Source organism: Sprattus sprattus (assembly GCF_963457725.1).
Source record: "Sprattus sprattus genome assembly, chromosome: 5".
Lineage (NCBI taxonomy): Eukaryota > Metazoa > Chordata > Actinopteri > Clupeiformes > Clupeidae > Sprattus > Sprattus sprattus.
Genome location: NC_137924.1, coordinates 19,264,797 through 19,282,079, shown reverse-complemented (window position 1 = coordinate 19,282,079; position 17,283 = coordinate 19,264,797). Strand labels below are relative to the sequence as shown.

General features: G+C 42.6%; 1 protein-coding gene across 5 annotated transcripts in view; it reads right to left on the bottom strand.

Moving 5' to 3' along the window:
• The window catches only part of LOC308365613 (titin-like), a 139,944-nt gene that overhangs the window by 8,726 nt on the left and 113,935 nt on the right, over window positions 1-17,283 (bottom strand). For all 5 annotated transcript variants that reach the window (XM_080839089.1, XM_080839090.1, XM_080839091.1 and 2 more), the window contains 30 exons: window positions 16,635-17,222; window positions 16,252-16,554; window positions 15,839-16,135; window positions 15,457-15,744; window positions 15,039-15,338; window positions 14,655-14,957; window positions 14,191-14,556; window positions 12,328-14,094; window positions 11,882-12,175; window positions 11,489-11,773; window positions 11,088-11,387; window positions 8,832-10,967; window positions 8,425-8,727; window positions 8,014-8,319; window positions 7,623-7,913; window positions 7,228-7,527; window positions 6,824-7,129; window positions 6,332-6,718; window positions 5,669-5,950; window positions 4,986-5,579; window positions 4,541-4,828; window positions 4,094-4,393; window positions 3,705-4,007; window positions 3,284-3,586; window positions 2,580-3,164; window positions 2,195-2,494; window positions 1,801-2,100; window positions 1,106-1,681; window positions 705-1,010; window positions 12-605 (listed from right to left, as the gene is read on the bottom strand). In XM_080839089.1, the coding sequence (XP_080695215.1) occupies window positions 12-605; window positions 705-1,010; window positions 1,106-1,681; window positions 1,801-2,100; window positions 2,195-2,494; window positions 2,580-3,164; window positions 3,284-3,586; window positions 3,705-4,007; window positions 4,094-4,393; window positions 4,541-4,828; window positions 4,986-5,579; window positions 5,669-5,950; window positions 6,332-6,718; window positions 6,824-7,129; window positions 7,228-7,527; window positions 7,623-7,913; window positions 8,014-8,319; window positions 8,425-8,727; window positions 8,832-10,967; window positions 11,088-11,387; window positions 11,489-11,773; window positions 11,882-12,175; window positions 12,328-14,094; window positions 14,191-14,556; window positions 14,655-14,957; window positions 15,039-15,338; window positions 15,457-15,744; window positions 15,839-16,135; window positions 16,252-16,554; window positions 16,635-17,222 (13,851 nt within the window). The remainder of the gene's footprint in view (window positions 1-11; window positions 606-704; window positions 1,011-1,105; window positions 1,682-1,800; window positions 2,101-2,194; window positions 2,495-2,579; window positions 3,165-3,283; window positions 3,587-3,704; window positions 4,008-4,093; window positions 4,394-4,540; window positions 4,829-4,985; window positions 5,580-5,668; window positions 5,951-6,331; window positions 6,719-6,823; window positions 7,130-7,227; window positions 7,528-7,622; window positions 7,914-8,013; window positions 8,320-8,424; window positions 8,728-8,831; window positions 10,968-11,087; window positions 11,388-11,488; window positions 11,774-11,881; window positions 12,176-12,327; window positions 14,095-14,190; window positions 14,557-14,654; window positions 14,958-15,038; window positions 15,339-15,456; window positions 15,745-15,838; window positions 16,136-16,251; window positions 16,555-16,634; window positions 17,223-17,283) is intronic.

Genomic DNA, 17,283 nt, shown 5'->3' with positions numbered 1-17,283 from the left:
TGTAAACTTACCTTCAACATCCAGGGAGACAGTTGCACAAATTGATCCACCCTGGTTTGTTGCTCTAATCTGATAGACAGTTGAGTCTTCATCGTCTGCTGCAGTGATGACAAGCTGATGGTAGCCGCCCTTGAATTCCTGCACTTTTATTTTTTTGCCATCAGACTGAATCTCCTTGCCACGTCTAAACCATTTCACCACAGGCTTGGGTTGTCCTGTAATCTTGCAAACAAGTGTTGCATTGCTCAGGTATCTGACACTCATGTTCCTCAGCTCCTCTTTGAAGGCAGGTGCACGAATATCAACATCAGTCTTGGGAATAACAGATGGGGACACTTCACTCCATTCACTTTCTCCACCAAGATTTTCACATTTGACACGGAAGTCATACTCAACACCTTCAGTCAGGCGCTTGACAGAGTACACTGTCTGGTGAATTTCATCAGTTGTCACAGAGACCCATTCACCCTTCTTCTTTTCTCGTTTCTGCAGGCAGTAACTCTTGATCTTGGAGCCTCCATCAGTAAGAGGTGGCCTCCAGGATACAACACAAGAGTTCTTGGTAACTCCAGCCACAGAAACACTCAGTGGCACTCCAGGCTTTTCTGTAAAGGAATGCATCATACATGTAAATATCCAAATATGATATTCTTGACATACTGTAGCATTTTTGTGGTCTAGTTGGTACATTTTTCTCAACTTACCTAACTGACTCTTGATGAGGATTGGAGTTGGGGTTTCAAGTGCCTCACTGTTGCCGTATTTGTTTTGAGCAGACACACGGAAGTGATATCCAGCATTTTCAACAAGACTGGGAATGCGGCAAGATGTTCCAGTGATGGAAGATGACACAAGTTGCCATTCATCGCCTTCCTTGTCCTCACGCCTCTCAACAATGTAATTTGTGATCATCGAACCACCATCATCCTTTGGTTGTTTCCAGCTTATGATTACAGAGTTCTTCATCAAAGCCTCAAGCTTGATTGGACCTTCTGGCATGGAAGCTTTGTCTGGAAAATAACAGGCAGGCATATAATTAAGTCAGTCAAATCGTTTAAAATAGTAGATGGTGACAAGAAGACAAGTAATGAAGATGAATAATTACCATAGATTTCAACTTGGAATACGGTGTCAGAACTGCCAAAGTGGTTGTTGATGCGAATTCTGTATTTTCCACCATTCACTCTGCGCTGTACATTCTTAAGAACCAAATGGGTGTAATGCTCTGTATTCTCCATAATGACATTCTCAGAGGGCTGCAGTTGTGTTGCGCCATGGAGCCACATGATCTTTGGCTGAGGACGTCCAATGTAGACGGCGTGAATTCGCAGGGTGGTGCCACATTCAGCATAGTATTTTTCTTTCAGAGGGTAATCAGGATGGAAACGAGGTGATGCCTCCAAAACAAGGACACCAGTTGTCTCACATTCACCTGCCTCGTTAATGGCTTTGCAAGTGTACTCGCCCTCATCTTCCTGTTGGTCTGCTACCACAATCAGTTGGTGGTTGCGACCATCAGAACTCATTTCATATTTCCCGCCTTCCTTGAGTTCCTTTCCAAATCTAAACCATTTGATATCGGGTGAGGGTCGTCCAATAATCTGGCACTTCATGGTAACGGTCTGTCCAAGTTTTGCTGTTTCCTCATCCATCTCTTTCCTAAGACTTGGTTGAGTTCCACCTGTTAAAAAAAGAAGAATGAAATGTTAGACATTTTGCCTTTTATTGAAAATATCTGTAAATCTTTCCTAATGAAGAAAAATGTATCACTGTGAGGGCCATCCAGGCTTACAAACTTACTTGCAAGTTTGGTTTTAATGCCTGTGGCGGTTCTACGAGGTCTGCTGATTCCAGTTGCATTCTCAGCAAACACACGGAACTCATACTCAGATGCCTCTTGCAGACCAGGTATCATGAGTTCTTTCCCCTTGGAGCGCTGCTTGTTGCTTTTCTTCCAGGTGCTTTCGATAGACTTTCTGTACTCAACCCAATAACCAAGGACCTCCTTTCCACCATCACATTCAGGGACCCCCCAGCGAATGGTGATACAGTTATTGGTCACAGCTACTATATCAATCTCACCAGGTTGGCTTGGTTTATCTAAAGGAAAAACAAAAAAAGTCATAAATAAGGAAAATATTGGAAATATTAAATGTAACAAGCTTAGTGAATATAAAGAGGATTGCTGACTTACCAAATGGATCTTTGCATGTGACTGCATCTGAAGCAGGTCCGGCTTCACTTTCACCAATATCATTTTCAGCAATTACTCTGAATTGATACTCAGCGTCGGCAGTCAGGCCAGTGACAGTGTACATGGTAGAAGTAATCTTATTCGTATGACGCTCCCACGTTTCAGATGATGTGAGCTTAAACTCAACATAGTATCCTGTAATCGCTGAGCCACCATCTCTAGGCTTGGTCCACGCCAGTGCAACTGAACTCTTTGTGATATCCATAATTTCAGGTAGATTCGTTGAAGTTTCAGGTACACCTGTTGATTGAATGGTGTTGAGTGTTATGAGTTGAATGTGTTTTTAACAGAAATAAATACAAAGATGATGTAAGAAGGTACTCACAGATGGGGGTCTTTGGAACAAGGGCCTCTTCGGATTTGAGAGATCCACTGGCACCAAACTGGTTCTCAGCTGTCACCTTGAACTGGTACTCAGCACCTTCACGCAATCCCTTCACAACCAGTGATGTGTCAACCACCCTGGAGTCTACAGTGTACCAAGCTGCCTTAGGAAGCTCACGCCTCTCTACGATGTAACCTAGGACTTTAGAGCCACCATCATCAGTTGGTGGTTTCCAGCCCACTTTCACAGAGTGTGATTGAATTTCATCATATGCAAGAGGACCTTCTGGTGCAGTTGGACGACCAATAACTTTAACCTTGATGCGCAGGACCTTCTTGCCACACCTGTTCTGGATCACAAGCTCATAGAGACCAGAGTCACTCCTGTCTGCATCCTTGATGACAAGCTCAGCGACATCTTCAGAAGACACAATCATTGCCCGTTCTGGGACATCAGCAGCATCCTTTGTCCACTTGCAAGTAGGACTTGGTTTACCCTTGACAGGCACGGTAAGTTTGAGGACTCCTCCTTGTCTGACGACGTAGACGTCCTTGTACTTCAGCTCAAGATCATAGCTAGGAGGTTCTAAAATGAACAATATTGATATGATTAATTAAATATCTCACATCCACTAAAATCAAGTATCGCTGCTATAAAATTATTATAAGTAATGATACAGTCAAAGTATAACAAAATTATCTCACCTTGCATCTCTGTTATGGTTACTGTTCCTGGAACTTCAGCTGCTTCACCTGGTCCACCAGAATTGCATGCTAAAACACGGAAGTTGAATTCCTCCCCTGCAGGCATCTGGGTCAGTGTGTACTCGCAGATCATTGATGGCGTTGTGTTGCACTTGATCCAAGTCACTGAACCAACCTTCTGCATTTCAATCAGATAACCTGTGACCTTTGCGCCTCCCTCGTCATCTGGAGGACTCCAAGCCAGAGACACAGAGGACTTAGTTGTGTCTGTGATTCTTGGGTTCTGAGGAGCCTCTGGTGGATCTGTTGGAAGAATGTATTGGTTATTTTCTTTGTCATTGCAGGTTGTAACTTATCAACTTTTAAAACTGAACTTATAACTTATCAAATTATAACTTTTGATAAATATGACAGCACTCACCAACAGGATCAGTTGCCACAGCACGTGGAGAGAGGTGGCTTGGTTTGCCAACTCCTCTGGCATTAATGGCAGTTACCCTGTGTTCATATTCAAGTCCTTCAATCAGATCAGTAGATCTGTATCTGGTCATGGTCACTGGGTTCTTGTTAGCACGCACCCATCTCTCTGCTCTGACCTCTTTGCGTTCAATGATGTAGCCTGTCACAGGAGATCCACCATCTTCATCTGGTTCGTGCCAGGCAATGGTCATGCCATCTCGAGACACATCAAATACAGTGGGTCTACCAGTTGGTCCAGGTATGGCTATAGGAAGAGAACAGTGTCATTTTAGTTTCCATATGTAGAAAATTACTACTCTTATAATGTCTCTATGTATGAACATCTCTTACATATAGAACTCTTGGCCATCACAGTCTCGGACTGCAAGTAGGCTCCAGTGCCATAGCGATTAATTGCTGCAGTGCGGAATACATATTCCTCTCTTTCTATCAGTCGCTCGAACTTGAAGGTTGGTCTGCTGACAGAATCACAGACAGGCACCCATCCAGGACGATGAGCTTCACGCTGTTCAACAACATAGCCACTGACTGGGGCTCCACCATCTCTCGCTGGTGGATCCCAGCTGATCGAGACAGAGGTAGCATCAACTTCATCGACCCGGATTGGTCCTGTTGGCTCATCAGGTTTGTCTGGGTAGGGGAGAAATTCAGGTAAAAAAGTGTGATTTTATTGATATTAATCACACAAGTACGTGGCATGACATTTTACTTAATCTGAAAATTGAAGAGAGATGATTTAGAGGGGTTTGGTTGTTTCATTAGATAAAACAGTCTTACCTAGAACAGTGACTTTGATTGCTTCTTTAGCCACTCCATGAATGTTCTTTACTTCAAGAGTGTAGTTTCCAGTGTCATCAATGGTAGTGTCATCCACAGTTAGCTTGGTGAACTTTCCTGTGCTCTTTACCTTCACACGGTCATGTATCTTCAACTGTTTGCCATTGAAATACCATGCACACTTTGGAGGAGGTCTGCCTACAATTGGCAAATCTATCTCGAGAGATTTACCAGCAAGGACATTGACTGCCTTCTGTGGAAGTTCTGTAAAGTCGATTTCTGGCTCAACTGTAAAGTGGGTAACAAAATCATAAAATTAGTAGAAGCATCGCACATACATCATGTTGATGAATACAGTATATAACAACCCATAAACAACTCATAAAATAACCCAATGTTAGACAAACAACAGACAACAAATTAGACCAAGTAAAGTAAAAAATACCTCTTTGTTCTTGAACGATTACAGGTGTCACAAGTTCTTTGGGCTCACTAGGTCCTCTGCTGTTCACAGCACGAACTCTGAAGAGGTACTGTTCATTCTCATTCAGAGCGGCAATAGTGTACTCTAAGTCTGTAATCTTAAGAGTGGAAACCTTCATCCACTTGTCTGTTCCAAATTTACAGGCCTCAACAATGTATGCTGTAAGTCTGCTTCCTCCATCGTGTTCTGGTTTCTCCCATCCAATAGTTACAGTGGTCTTGGTTACATCAACAACGTCGAGTTTACGTGGAGGCAATGGCACTTCGCATACAAGAACAAGATCACCTGTCTCACTAGGTTCCCCAACACCATAAAGATTTTCTGGTAAGACCCTAAAGTAGTACATCATTCCTTCAATCAATCCATCAATCTTGTATGAGGTCTTGCTACATTTGGATGTAACAGTTTTGAAGGCTCTCATGGATGCTTCCCTTCTCTCAATAACGTAATTGTTGACAGGGGCACCACCATCAACAGTAGGAGGATCCCATGTGATGACAGCAGCTTCAGATGTAAGTTCCTTGATTTTAAGTGGACCTGGTGGACCAGGAGTGTCTGAAACAATAAATACAATAATTATGGACCGACTGCAAACTGATACATAGATAGGATATGACATGACATACTTAAAAATCAACCCTTACCATAAATCTTGACAAGAATAGTAGTTTCCTTCTTGCCAGCAGAATTCTCAGCAGTAAGGGTGTATTTGCCAGCATCATAGCGGTGCACCTTGTCAATTATCAGAGAGGCGTGGTGTCTCGTTATTTCAATGAAGCCACGGTTATGAAGGTCTGTGCCAGTCTTGCTCCAGGCAATAGTTGGTGCTGGTCTGCCAAGAACAGCAACTGCAAGGCGAAGAGAACTTCCAGCCCTCAAGCAAATAGTCTTGGTCAGTTCTTCTGGAACCTCCATGTCAGGCATTACTGAAAGGTAGAAAATGGCAGTTGTTTTATGTGATACAATTAAAATAATGATTTGTTCTAGGCTGGGTTTCCTGATAACAGTGTTTCTTAGTTTTTTACGAAGACCTTACCAAAAGTATCTATCAAATTTTAAAACCGATACGGGACTTCACGCATCGATGTAATCATATCTTTCACGCTAAAAACGGATATCGATACGTATCGGTTATTTTTTACACCCCTTGTATTTAGCAAAGAAGGTTCTGGGAAACACCTTGAAATGTTAAGGTACATCTTGAGGTATAACTTAAGAATGGCATAGCGTTAAGAAGGCTTATGGAAACCCTGACCTGATTATTTCATATTTATGTTTACCGCAAATTGTTTTGTATACAAACGTACCAATTCTTTCAACAGGTTCTGTCGCTGAGCAGCAGTCACTGAATTCACCAACTCCATTGACATTGACTCCAGCAACTCTGAAGTAGTACTTCTTGCCAGTTACAAGGCCAGGTACAATGTAGTCTGTGGTTCTCAGAGTCTTCTCGTGTGTTTTGGTCCATACTCCTTCGTCTTCAGCTTCTTCTTCTTCTTCTTCAGCTTCTTCGTCTTCAGCTTCTTCGTCTTCAGCTTCTTTGTCGTCAGCTACTTCGTCTCCAGCTTCCTGCATCTCAAGAACGTAACCAATAACATCAGCACCTCCATCATCCACTGGTCTTGTCCAAGCCAGGCTAATGCTGTCCTTATGGGTGTCTGTAACACGTGGAATTGAGGGAGGAGCAGGAGTGCCTGGAAAAGTAAGCAGGGTTCAGTGTCAGTGTTTTCAGCTTAACTCAAGTACTGAGAGTTGTTAATTCCTTGTACATGAAGACTGAAACGTCAGTAAATACTTACATGTTGCCACTCTGCAGACAGCGTACGTAGATAATTCACTTGGCAAGCTGTCACCAGCAGCATTTATTGCTGTAATACGGAACTGGTAAATGTTGCGTTCTTGTAGGCCTGAGATCTTGAAACTTGTGTCCAAGAGCACAGAATCTCTGTTGACCTTGACCCATCTTATGCTCTTCTTTTCACGGCTCTCAATAAGGTAGCCAGTTACTGGACTTCCACCATCGCTTTCTGGCTTCAACCACTCAATGGTAGCAAAGTCCTTTCCAACAGCAAGGATTTCCGGTGCTCCAGGTGAGGATGGCACAGCTGTATTAGCAAGAATACAAGTGGGAAGAACGTTATACACATTGCACTGTATTTATGCTTCATACTAAAAGAAGAAGAGAAAAAAATAATTTACTTACTGAAGCTGTTCCTAGCAATAACGGCATCAGACTGCAGTGCCGGACCCTGGCCGTACTTGTTCACACCTCTGACACGGAAGAGGTATTCAGTGTTCTTGAAAAGTCTGGTGATGTCACATGTCAGACCCTTGCATTCTGCATCCATTACCACCCAGTTGAGCCTGTTGGTGTCTCTCCTCTCAACAACATAATGCGCGACAGCGTCACCACCATCTTCAAGAGCTGGTTGCCAAGTCAAAGTACATTTTTCCTCTGTCAGATTGCTGACGACAATCTTATCGGCTGGAGGTCCAGGAGTATCTACAAACAAAGATAAAAAATCATGGTGAATTCAACGACCTTCAAGATTGAATCACACCAAGTTTTGATAGGCTATTTCCTGTCATTATACCTACCAAGTACTTTGACGTTGACCTCTGCAGTTTTAAGTCCACCGGCATTCTTCACTGTCAGAATATATTTGCCAGTGTCATCACGGTCGCAGAATTTGATAATTGCCAGGGCACGGGTAGCAGAGTACTGCAAAGCGTACTTCTCGCAAAGTTCAAGCTCCTTCTGTTCCTTGGACCAGAAAACCTTTGGATCAGGCTTGCCTCCAACAGCAGCATCAAGAACCAGGTCTGAGCCAGCTCTGATTGTCACAGTGTCCGCAAGAAGTTTGTCGTCAAGCAGCGCCTTTGGTGGAGCTGAAAAACAAAACAGAAAATAAATAAAAACGTTAAAAAAGACTGGTTCATACAGCATTTAACAACGTCACAAAATATTACTAGGTGGGATATGACTTACTGTATTCTGCTTTGCAAGTCACAGATCCAGTTGATTCTGATGGCAGACTCAACACACCATTTGCATTCTTGGCAATTACTCGGAATTCATAGGCTTCACCCTCTCCAAGTGCAGTGACTTTGAAGTTTGTATCAGTGACGTTGGTGTAATTACACTTTAGCCAGCGACCTTCTCCAGTGATAGTGTATGGCTTGCGCTCAACAATATAACCTGTAATGGGGCTTCCACCATCGTTTAGTGGTGTAGACCATTTGATTGCTACTGATGATCTGGACACTTCTGTTACTTCTGGTTTCCCGGTAGGATCTAAGCACATTATTGAAATAGTATAAAAATGAATGAAACAATGAAATCATGAAATCATACAACAATGATACAACAACTAATTTCATTACTTTATTTTGCACTTACCAACTGGATTTTCGGCAACCGTCCTCTTTGAAGCCTCGCTTGCCTTGCCAAGTCCAGCACTATTCATGGCACAAACTCGGAACTGGTACTCCAGGCCTTCAATTAGGCCTTCAGCTTTGTAGTTGCACTCGAAGCATGGGATCTTGTTCTCTCTAACCCAAAGAATGATGTTGCGTTCTTTCTTCTCAATCCAGTATCCTGTCACCTTGCTTCCACCATCATGGTATGGTTCCTCCCAGCGAATGCTCATGGATGTAGCAGAAACACCATATACTGCAGGTCTGGTTGGTGGACCCGGCGGAACTAAAGTGAACAAATGAACAATACTTAGAATTTCTTTTACAAACTGTAGATGTATGAAACTCATTGTCTGTATTACTTTTTTATTAAAACTTGAACTGACTTACCAAATGGATGTTCTGCAACAATAGTCTCAGATTCAATGGGCTTGCTAACACCAAATCTGTTTTCAGCACAGACGCGGAAAGTGTACTGCATGTACTTCGTCAGGTTTGTGACATGGAATGAAGTGCGCTTCACACTGGAATTAATAAGTTGCCAAGCTGTGGTTCCAGTCTCGCGCTTCTCAACAATGTAGTTGGTGATTTCAGTGCCACCATCATCCTCAGGTTCTTTCCAGGTTATCACACAAGCTTCAGACGTGATTGATGAGACTTCAACGGTTCCCTCAGGTGGACCAGGTCTGCCAATGACATTGGCAGTGACCGTGAAGGTTTTCGCTCCAGTGACATTTTCAAGGGTAAGGAAGTATCTGCCCCCATCCCCTCTCATGCTTTCCTTGACAGTTAAAGTGGTCCTGTTTTTAGTTGTTACAATTGATACTCTGTCTGTCTCCTTTAGCCTCATTTCCTCAAGTTTCCATATCACCTTTGGAGTTGGCCTGCCACTGATGGGGACATCAATTTCAAAGGTTGCACCACCCTTGCATGTAATAAGCTGATTTTCAATGCCACTGAGATCTGCAGTTGGTTCAATGCGAGGCTCTTTGATTACAACTGGAGAGGACAATTCTTTAGGTGGACTAAAGCCTGCTTCATTCTTGGCTTTGACACGGAATTCAAACTCTGCACCTTTAGTCAGGTTTTCTACTGCCAAGCTCAGGGATTTAGTTTGCCCACAAACCATCCATTTCTCTGTATCCTTTGCTCTACCCTCAACAGTGTAACTTGTGATGCGACTACCACCATCATGTTCAGGTTTGAGCCAGCTAAGAGTAACAGAGGTATCAGTGGTATCAAGAACACTTAGTCTCTTAGAAGCTGCAGGCTCTGCAGTGGCCATGACTGGATCTGGGATCTCAAAGGCCTCTCCAAGGCCATGTTGATTCTCTGCCATAACCCTGAAGAAGTACGGAGGTCCCTCTAGAAGCTCAGAAACACTCAGTTTAGGTGCCAAGCATTTGCCTGCTGCTTGTGTCCAAGTGCGGCGTGAAGCTTCACGTTTCTCAACAATGTAGTGAAGCACACGGGCAGAACCATCATTAAGTGGAGGCTCCCACATTAATGATACAGCGCCTCTTTTAACTTCTGTGAAGACAACATTTGTTGGTGGTCCAGGTGTATCTAAGATCTTCACAGTAAATGTAATGGAGTTAGATCCACTGCTGTTCTCAAGGGTGGCAGTGTACTTTCCTGTATCATTTCTTGTGCTGTTCTCTAGTGTCAATGAAGATGTGCTTTCTGTTGTAATAATTTCTGCCATGACTCCAAGTTCACCATCTTCCTTAACCCATGTGACAGCAGGATCTGGTTTACCCTTGAATGCAATGCCAAGACAGACAGATGCACCTCTCTTAACAATATGTGTCTGCTTGAAGCTTGCATCAATGTAAATATCTGGTGCCATGAGTCTGTCGAAAGCTACGGCTGGTTCAGTGATTTCACAGGTCTCTCCCTTTCCAACATTGTTGACAGCACAGACACGGAACCTGCACTCAGCACCAGGTTCCAACCCAGTTACAACATATTTTGTTGCTGTGCACAAATCTTCATTGACTCTTTCCCATACCTCATCCTCCTCCTCTTCCTCCTCCTCCTCCTCATCCTCCGCCTCCGCCTCCTGCTTCTCCTTCTCCTCCTCAGCAGCACCCTTGTACATCTCAATGATGTAACCTTGGATATCCATTCCACCATCCCATGCCGGTTTGGTCCATTCCAAGCTGATAGATGTGTTAGTGGAATCAAAGACATTGACAATGGAAGGAGCATCTGGGGTCTCCGTAGGCTCAGCACATTTAACTGCCATTGATGTATTACTAGGCACTCCAATTCCAGCATCATTCACAGCCATCACATGGAACTCATATTCCATATCTTCTGTGAGGTTAGGAATACGGTGTGCACATTCGGTGATGGGTTTCTTGGTCAAAACCTTTGTCCAGCGTCCACTCTTCTTCTCACGCCTTTCAACGATGTAATGGTGGATCGGATTTCCTCCATCATTAGTTGGAGCTGTCCAGGCAATTGTTATACTTTCTCCATCAACCTCTGTTGCATCTGGTGTACCAGGAGCATCTGGATAAGCTGTGTAATAGTGGAAAGAAATGTGTGAATTATATGCATTTATTTGTGATTACTAAACAGAATTATTGTGTCTATAATGTGTGGGATTATACAATGTCAAACAGCAGAACATTCACTTACTGTATTGCATCTGTGCAATTACTGGAACAGAGTCCAATGCTCTACCAACACCTATTTCGTTGGCTGCTGAAACGCGGAACTGATACTCATTAGTCTTGATCAGTTTTGTAGCATCGTATGAACACTCCACACACTGATCTGTGACAAGGGACCATGAGATTTTCGATGTGTCACGTTTCTCAACAATGTAGTGGGTGATCTCGGAGCAGCCATCGTTCTCAGGAGGATTCCATGAAAGTGTTGCTTTGCCCTCTGATATGTTTGAGAAGGTTATGGGTCCAACTGGCTCTCCAGGTGTATCTATGAAGAAATGCAAAGATATGGGAGTTTCAACAATGTACAAGTTGTAAAGTTGTCTCCAAATTGTAAAACATAATAACAATGGATGTAGAAGAACATACCAAAGACTTGGACATTTATCTTCTCCTTCTTGGTTCCAGAGGGGTTTATGGCTTCTACAGCATACTGTCCACGGTTGGTACGATCAGAATCTCTGATAAAGATAGCGCTTGATCCAGGAGCTGAGATGATGTCCATCATCTTCTTTGTGATTTGCACATCATCCTTGTACCATAAAACCTTGGGTGTTGGGCGTCCAGTAACAGAAACCTTGATTCTGATATTATCTCCAGCCTTAACGGCAACACCTTCAAAGTATTCCTGTCCAAATTCGATGTTAGGAGCAACTAGAAAAAAGATGATTAACATAATTACATTATTGTTTCAAACAAAACAAAACAAAACAATGTGTTGCTTGTTGAGGTTTAGCCATTTTGATTTAAGAATATACTTACAGCTTTCATCTCTGACCACAATGTAGCCAGAGGACTGAGAAGGTGGGCTCATGGTTCCAATGGCATTTCGGGCAGTAACTCTGAACTCGTAACGTTCATTTATAGCTAGTCCGGCTGCTATGAACTCGCTTTCAGGAATATCTACGAAATTGCACTTGAACCAACGGCCTTTTCCTTGTCTCTTTTCAACATTGTAGGCAACAATCTTGTTTCCTCCATCTCGCTTAGGTGGATCCCACTTCAGAGCCACTGAGTTACTGGTAACATCAGTGTAGTCAGGTGTACCAGGAGGATCTATGATTGATAAATGCCATATCATTGTTACCAGTTTTCCACATTAGCATCAACAACTGCAATACATGCAATACAATACTGCAGTGCAATACATTGATAAACTTTGTTAAAATCATTACAGTTTATTGACGGTTTATTTGACGGGAACTTACCGACTGGAGAAACAGCTGTGTTGAACTTGCTGACATCACTCATGCGACTGTGTCCAGCATCATTCTGGGCATAGATTCTGAACTGGTACTGCAGACCTTCAATAAGTTCCAGCACTCTGAATTCTGTTTTGGTCACTAGAATTGTGTTAACCTTTTGCCACATGATGCTGTTCTTCTCCCTCTTTTCAACATGGTAACCAAGGACTGGACAACCTCCATTAAATACTGGTATTTCCCACTGTAGACTCATACCATCATTGGTGATATTGTAAACAATTGGCATGCCAGGTGGACCCGGTGGTCTGAACTCATGCTTGGCAATGACATTTTGTGAAATAATTGGCTCACTGACACCAAACCTGTTCTCAGCAGATACTCTGAATTGGTACTGCAGTCCTTTGATGAGGTTAGGCACCTTAAATGATGTTCCCAATACAGTCGAGCAGGCCATCTTCCAGTCTGTCTGAGTGGTGTTGCGCTTCTCCACAGCATAGCATGTCACTTCTCCACCACCATTATCATTTGGCGCATCCCAAGATAAAGAGATGTGTTCTGCTCTGACTTCATCCAAACGAATTGGTCCAATGGGCTTAGATGGTGGTCCAAGAGTGATGACTTGAATGTGGAATGAATTTCTCTTGAAACCGTTGTCAAGAGTGAGAGTGTATTTGCCACCATGTTCTTTAGCTACATTTTTGATCATCAGCGCTACTTTGGACTCTGTCCTCTTGAAGCGCACCAGCTCACTTTCCTTGAGTGGCATGCTGTCCTTCAACCAGATCATTCTGGGACGAGGTTTACCCTTGTATGGCAGTTCAATATGGACATTATGACCAAGGCGCACACTAATTTGTCCAGTTGGATATTCCTCAAGGTTTGCTTCTGGTGCAATGATGAAGTCCTTCACTACAATAGGTCCAACTTCAGTGAAGTCACTATTACCCTTTTCATTCTTTGAGCAAACTCTGAAGAACATTTCTGATAATTCCTTCAGTTTGGTAGCTTCATGTTCAAGATGCCTACTACCACCAGCAGGTGCCCATTCTTCTTCGCCTTTAAGTTTCTTTTCAATAACATAGTCAGAAATAATGCTACCACCATCATAATCTGGTTTATTCCATTGTAGTGTTACAGAGGTCTTGGAGGAGTCTTTCATACAAAGGTCTTTGACTGGACCAGGGGTCTCAGTAGCTTTCACTGGTTCTGAAGTCTCGCAGGGATCGCCTATGCCATTTTCATTCTCGGCTAAGACACGGAAGAAGAAGGATGTCTTCTCAGAGAGCTCTTCAATTACATAAGTTAACTCTGTGCATTTGTTTGTTATGCTAGAGTATGCACGTTTGGAGGAATCTCTCTTTTCCACAATGTAGTTGGTGATTTCAGCACCACCATCTAGAAGAGGTTGTTCCCAGCAAAGAGTAACTTTGCCACGAGTGACTTCCTTGATTGTCAAATTCCTGCAGGTTGCTGGCGTGTCTTGTACTTTAACAGACAGAGTGAGATGTTTTGGTTCTCCTACACCATTCTGAATCTCAATTGTGTACTTGCCAGTGTCTTTCCTTGTTACTTCCCGGATCTTTAAAGCTGACACTGTATCTGTGCTGTGAATTTCATAGCTTGGATCTTTGTCAATGTTTTCATCCTCTTTCTTCCATGAGGCACATGGAGCAGGTCTGCCCTTGAGCGGTACGACAATTTCCACATCCTTTCCGGCCTTTACAATGTAGTGAGTTCTCATAGCTACATCTGGATCAACCATGGCTTCCTCTGTAAAAACAAAATGTATAAAGTACATCACATAATGCTTTGAACAAAGTCCTCATTTCTTGATAACTTAAGCAACTTAAAAATGTGTTAACATACCAAGAATGTCCTTGGCTTGAACTGGTTCCTCCATTTCAATTGGCTCTCCACGTCCAGCACAGTTCACACCAGACACACGGAAGTAGTAATTAGTGTCTGGTTTTAGGCCTGATGCCACGTACTCTGTTGTTCTCACTTCACCCTTATGGCTAATCACAGTCCATTCTTCTTCTTCTACTTCTTCTTCTTCGTCTCCTTCTTCTTCTTCTCCTTCTTCTTCTTCTTCTCCTTCTTTTCCTAGCCTCATCTCAACAACATAACTGGTGATTTCACTTCCTCCATCAAACTCGGGTTTGGACCATCCAAGAGTAATTGACGTTTTGGTAGAGTCAACAACTCTAAGTTTCGATGGTTCAAATGGTGTTTCTGAGAGGAGGAAGAAGGTTGAGTGAATTAATTATTAAGTTTCAACAAATATTTTAATTCGTTTAAGATTGTGGGCAAGAGTAAAACATAAAACTTACCAACTGGATCAGCTGCTTTATAGATGTCAGACACCTCAGAGAATGGACCTTCACCAGCTTTGTTAACAGCACAAATACGGTATTGATATTCATGTCCTTCTGTGAGATGATGAACCCTGAGTGAAGTTTCACTAATTGGGTTTTTGAAGATCCTAATCCAACGAAGGCTCTTTTTGCTTCTTTTCTCAATGAAGTAGCCGGTAACAACACTGCCACCATCAATGCCTGGCTTGGCCCATACAACTTCCATGGATGTCTTGGTGGTTTCTGTAACCTCTGGCGTAGTAGGTTGTCCAGGGGTAACTACAAGAAGAATAACTAAGTTTTAGTAATGCTTCAATTTGAATACAAAGTATTCATTTCTTTTTTAAGTTTAATTCTTACCAAATGAATTCTTGGCAATAACAGGCTCAGACTCCAGAGTATCACCAAGACCGAACTTGTTGACACCACGTACACGGAAGACATACTCTGCGCCTCTGATTAGTTTCTGTACTGAGACAGTGCAGTCACTCAGTTCTTCTGAAATGGTCGACCAAACCAGGCGACTTGTCTCTCGTGTCTCAGCAATATAATGGGTGACGTCAGAACCACCGTTATCAGTGACTGGTTCCCATTCAATCCAGATTTTATCAGCTGTGACAGATCTGAATTCAATGTTGCCAGCAGGAGGCCCAGGTTTATCTGTTAAGAGGAACACAAGAGAAACACGTTAAGGCTTAAGCAGTTAAACTAAAATGATAGATGAGTTGTGTCTTTGTAAAAATGAGGATATAAAAGTGTTGAGAATACTACTAAATACCTAGGATCTGAATTCTAATTTCAGCAGTTGCTGTGCCCAGCAAATTCTTAATTCGAATTTCATATGTTCCTGTGTTAAGACGGGTTGCATCCTTGATAAGAATGGCAGAGGAATCAGTAGTGTTCTCAATTGAAAGCTGAGTACTTTGTGCCAACTCCTTGCCATCTTTGAGCCATTCAACCATTGGCAAAGGCTTAGCAATGATTCCAACTCTGAGCTTGACGGAGACACCTGCTTTATATTGTACAACATCTAAGTACTCTGGTGGGAGGTCAATGACTGGTGCACCTGGAGAAATATAAATGTGATGTTAAACAGATATTAATACAAAGTAATCAATTGGTATTGTAAATGATATACAATAGGTTTGGAAAACGCTTACCACTTATGTCAACACAATTTGCTGGTCCAGCAATAAGTGATGGATTACTGACAGAGCCAATCGCATTCCTAGCAATGACTCTGAATTCATAAGATTGATCCATTGATAGGCCTGACACAGTGAACTTTTTCTCAATTATATTGATGAAGTTAGCCTTTGTCCATCTGCCATTTGGAGCGTCTCTTCTCTCAACCATATAGCCAGTGACCTTGCTACCACCATCATAGGGAGGTTTCTGCCAGGCTAGGCTGACAGAGTTCTTTGTGACCTCAGTGACCTTAACATTCGCAGGAGGTTCTGAAATGGAAAGTTACATTTTTGTGTGAAATATAATTCATAAATAAATAATTTGTGAAAATAGACTGATAAACCGTAAAACTGTGTTTAACATAAGAGAGCAGTGTTTCACTGACCGCAAGCATCAATTGCAAGTATTTCCTCAGATGTTTTGCTCATTTTTCCAATGCCAGCAGCGTTTTCTGCTGAAATCTTGAATTCATAGATACTGCCAGGGCATATATTTGTAATATGTATTTGAGTTGCAGGTAAAGCTATTTTGTTGACCTTCTGCCACAGGATGCTGCTTCTATCTTTCATTTGGACGTGGTATCCAATGACAGTGTTTCCACCATCTGTAACAGGCTCATGCCAGCACATAGTGATGGACTCTCTTGAAACATAGCTGGCCCATGGTGTTGATGGTGGACCAGGGATGGCTGAAAAAGAAAAGTATGTGTATTTATATGATTACATACAGATAATATTAGAGGTATACAGGTCACTGACGAATACTTACTGTATGGAAGTTTCACCATCACTGGATGTGAGTCAATGTGATCACTGATTCCAAAGCGATTTTCTGCTTTGATTCTGAACTGGTATTCCTCTCCCTTTGTCAGCTTGGTAACTTTGACTTCGCTTCGAGCGACCTGGGAGGACACTTCTGTCCAAGCAGATGTGCTGGTTTCTCTCCTTAGCACAACATAGTTTGTAACTGGGCTGCTACCATCATACACAGGTGGAAGCCATTTCAGGCACACAGTTTTTTCGGTTACTTCACCAACCACAACTGGGCCGACAGGTTGACTGGGTCTATCTAGAACCAGAATGTTCACAAACATCTTAGTTGTTCCACTGGAATTGGAAGCGGTGATGTCATATCTGCCATTATCATTTGCAATGCTTTCCTGCAGGTTGATGAGGAGGCTTTCAGGTGTCACCTCATAGCTGAACCTCTTTCCTGTTTTTGCAGCAATTTTGTTTCTATGCATTGTAACCTTTGGCATGGGTTTTCCTGTCAGTGGCAGCTCAAACTTCAAATTTGATCCTGCCCGTACATATACGGTGTTTTTCGGGTAGTTCTTCATGTCAAACTCTGGGGGCTCTGAATAAAAGAAAAGTATACATTTGTTCAGACTCAGACATGACAAAACACCAATAATAGT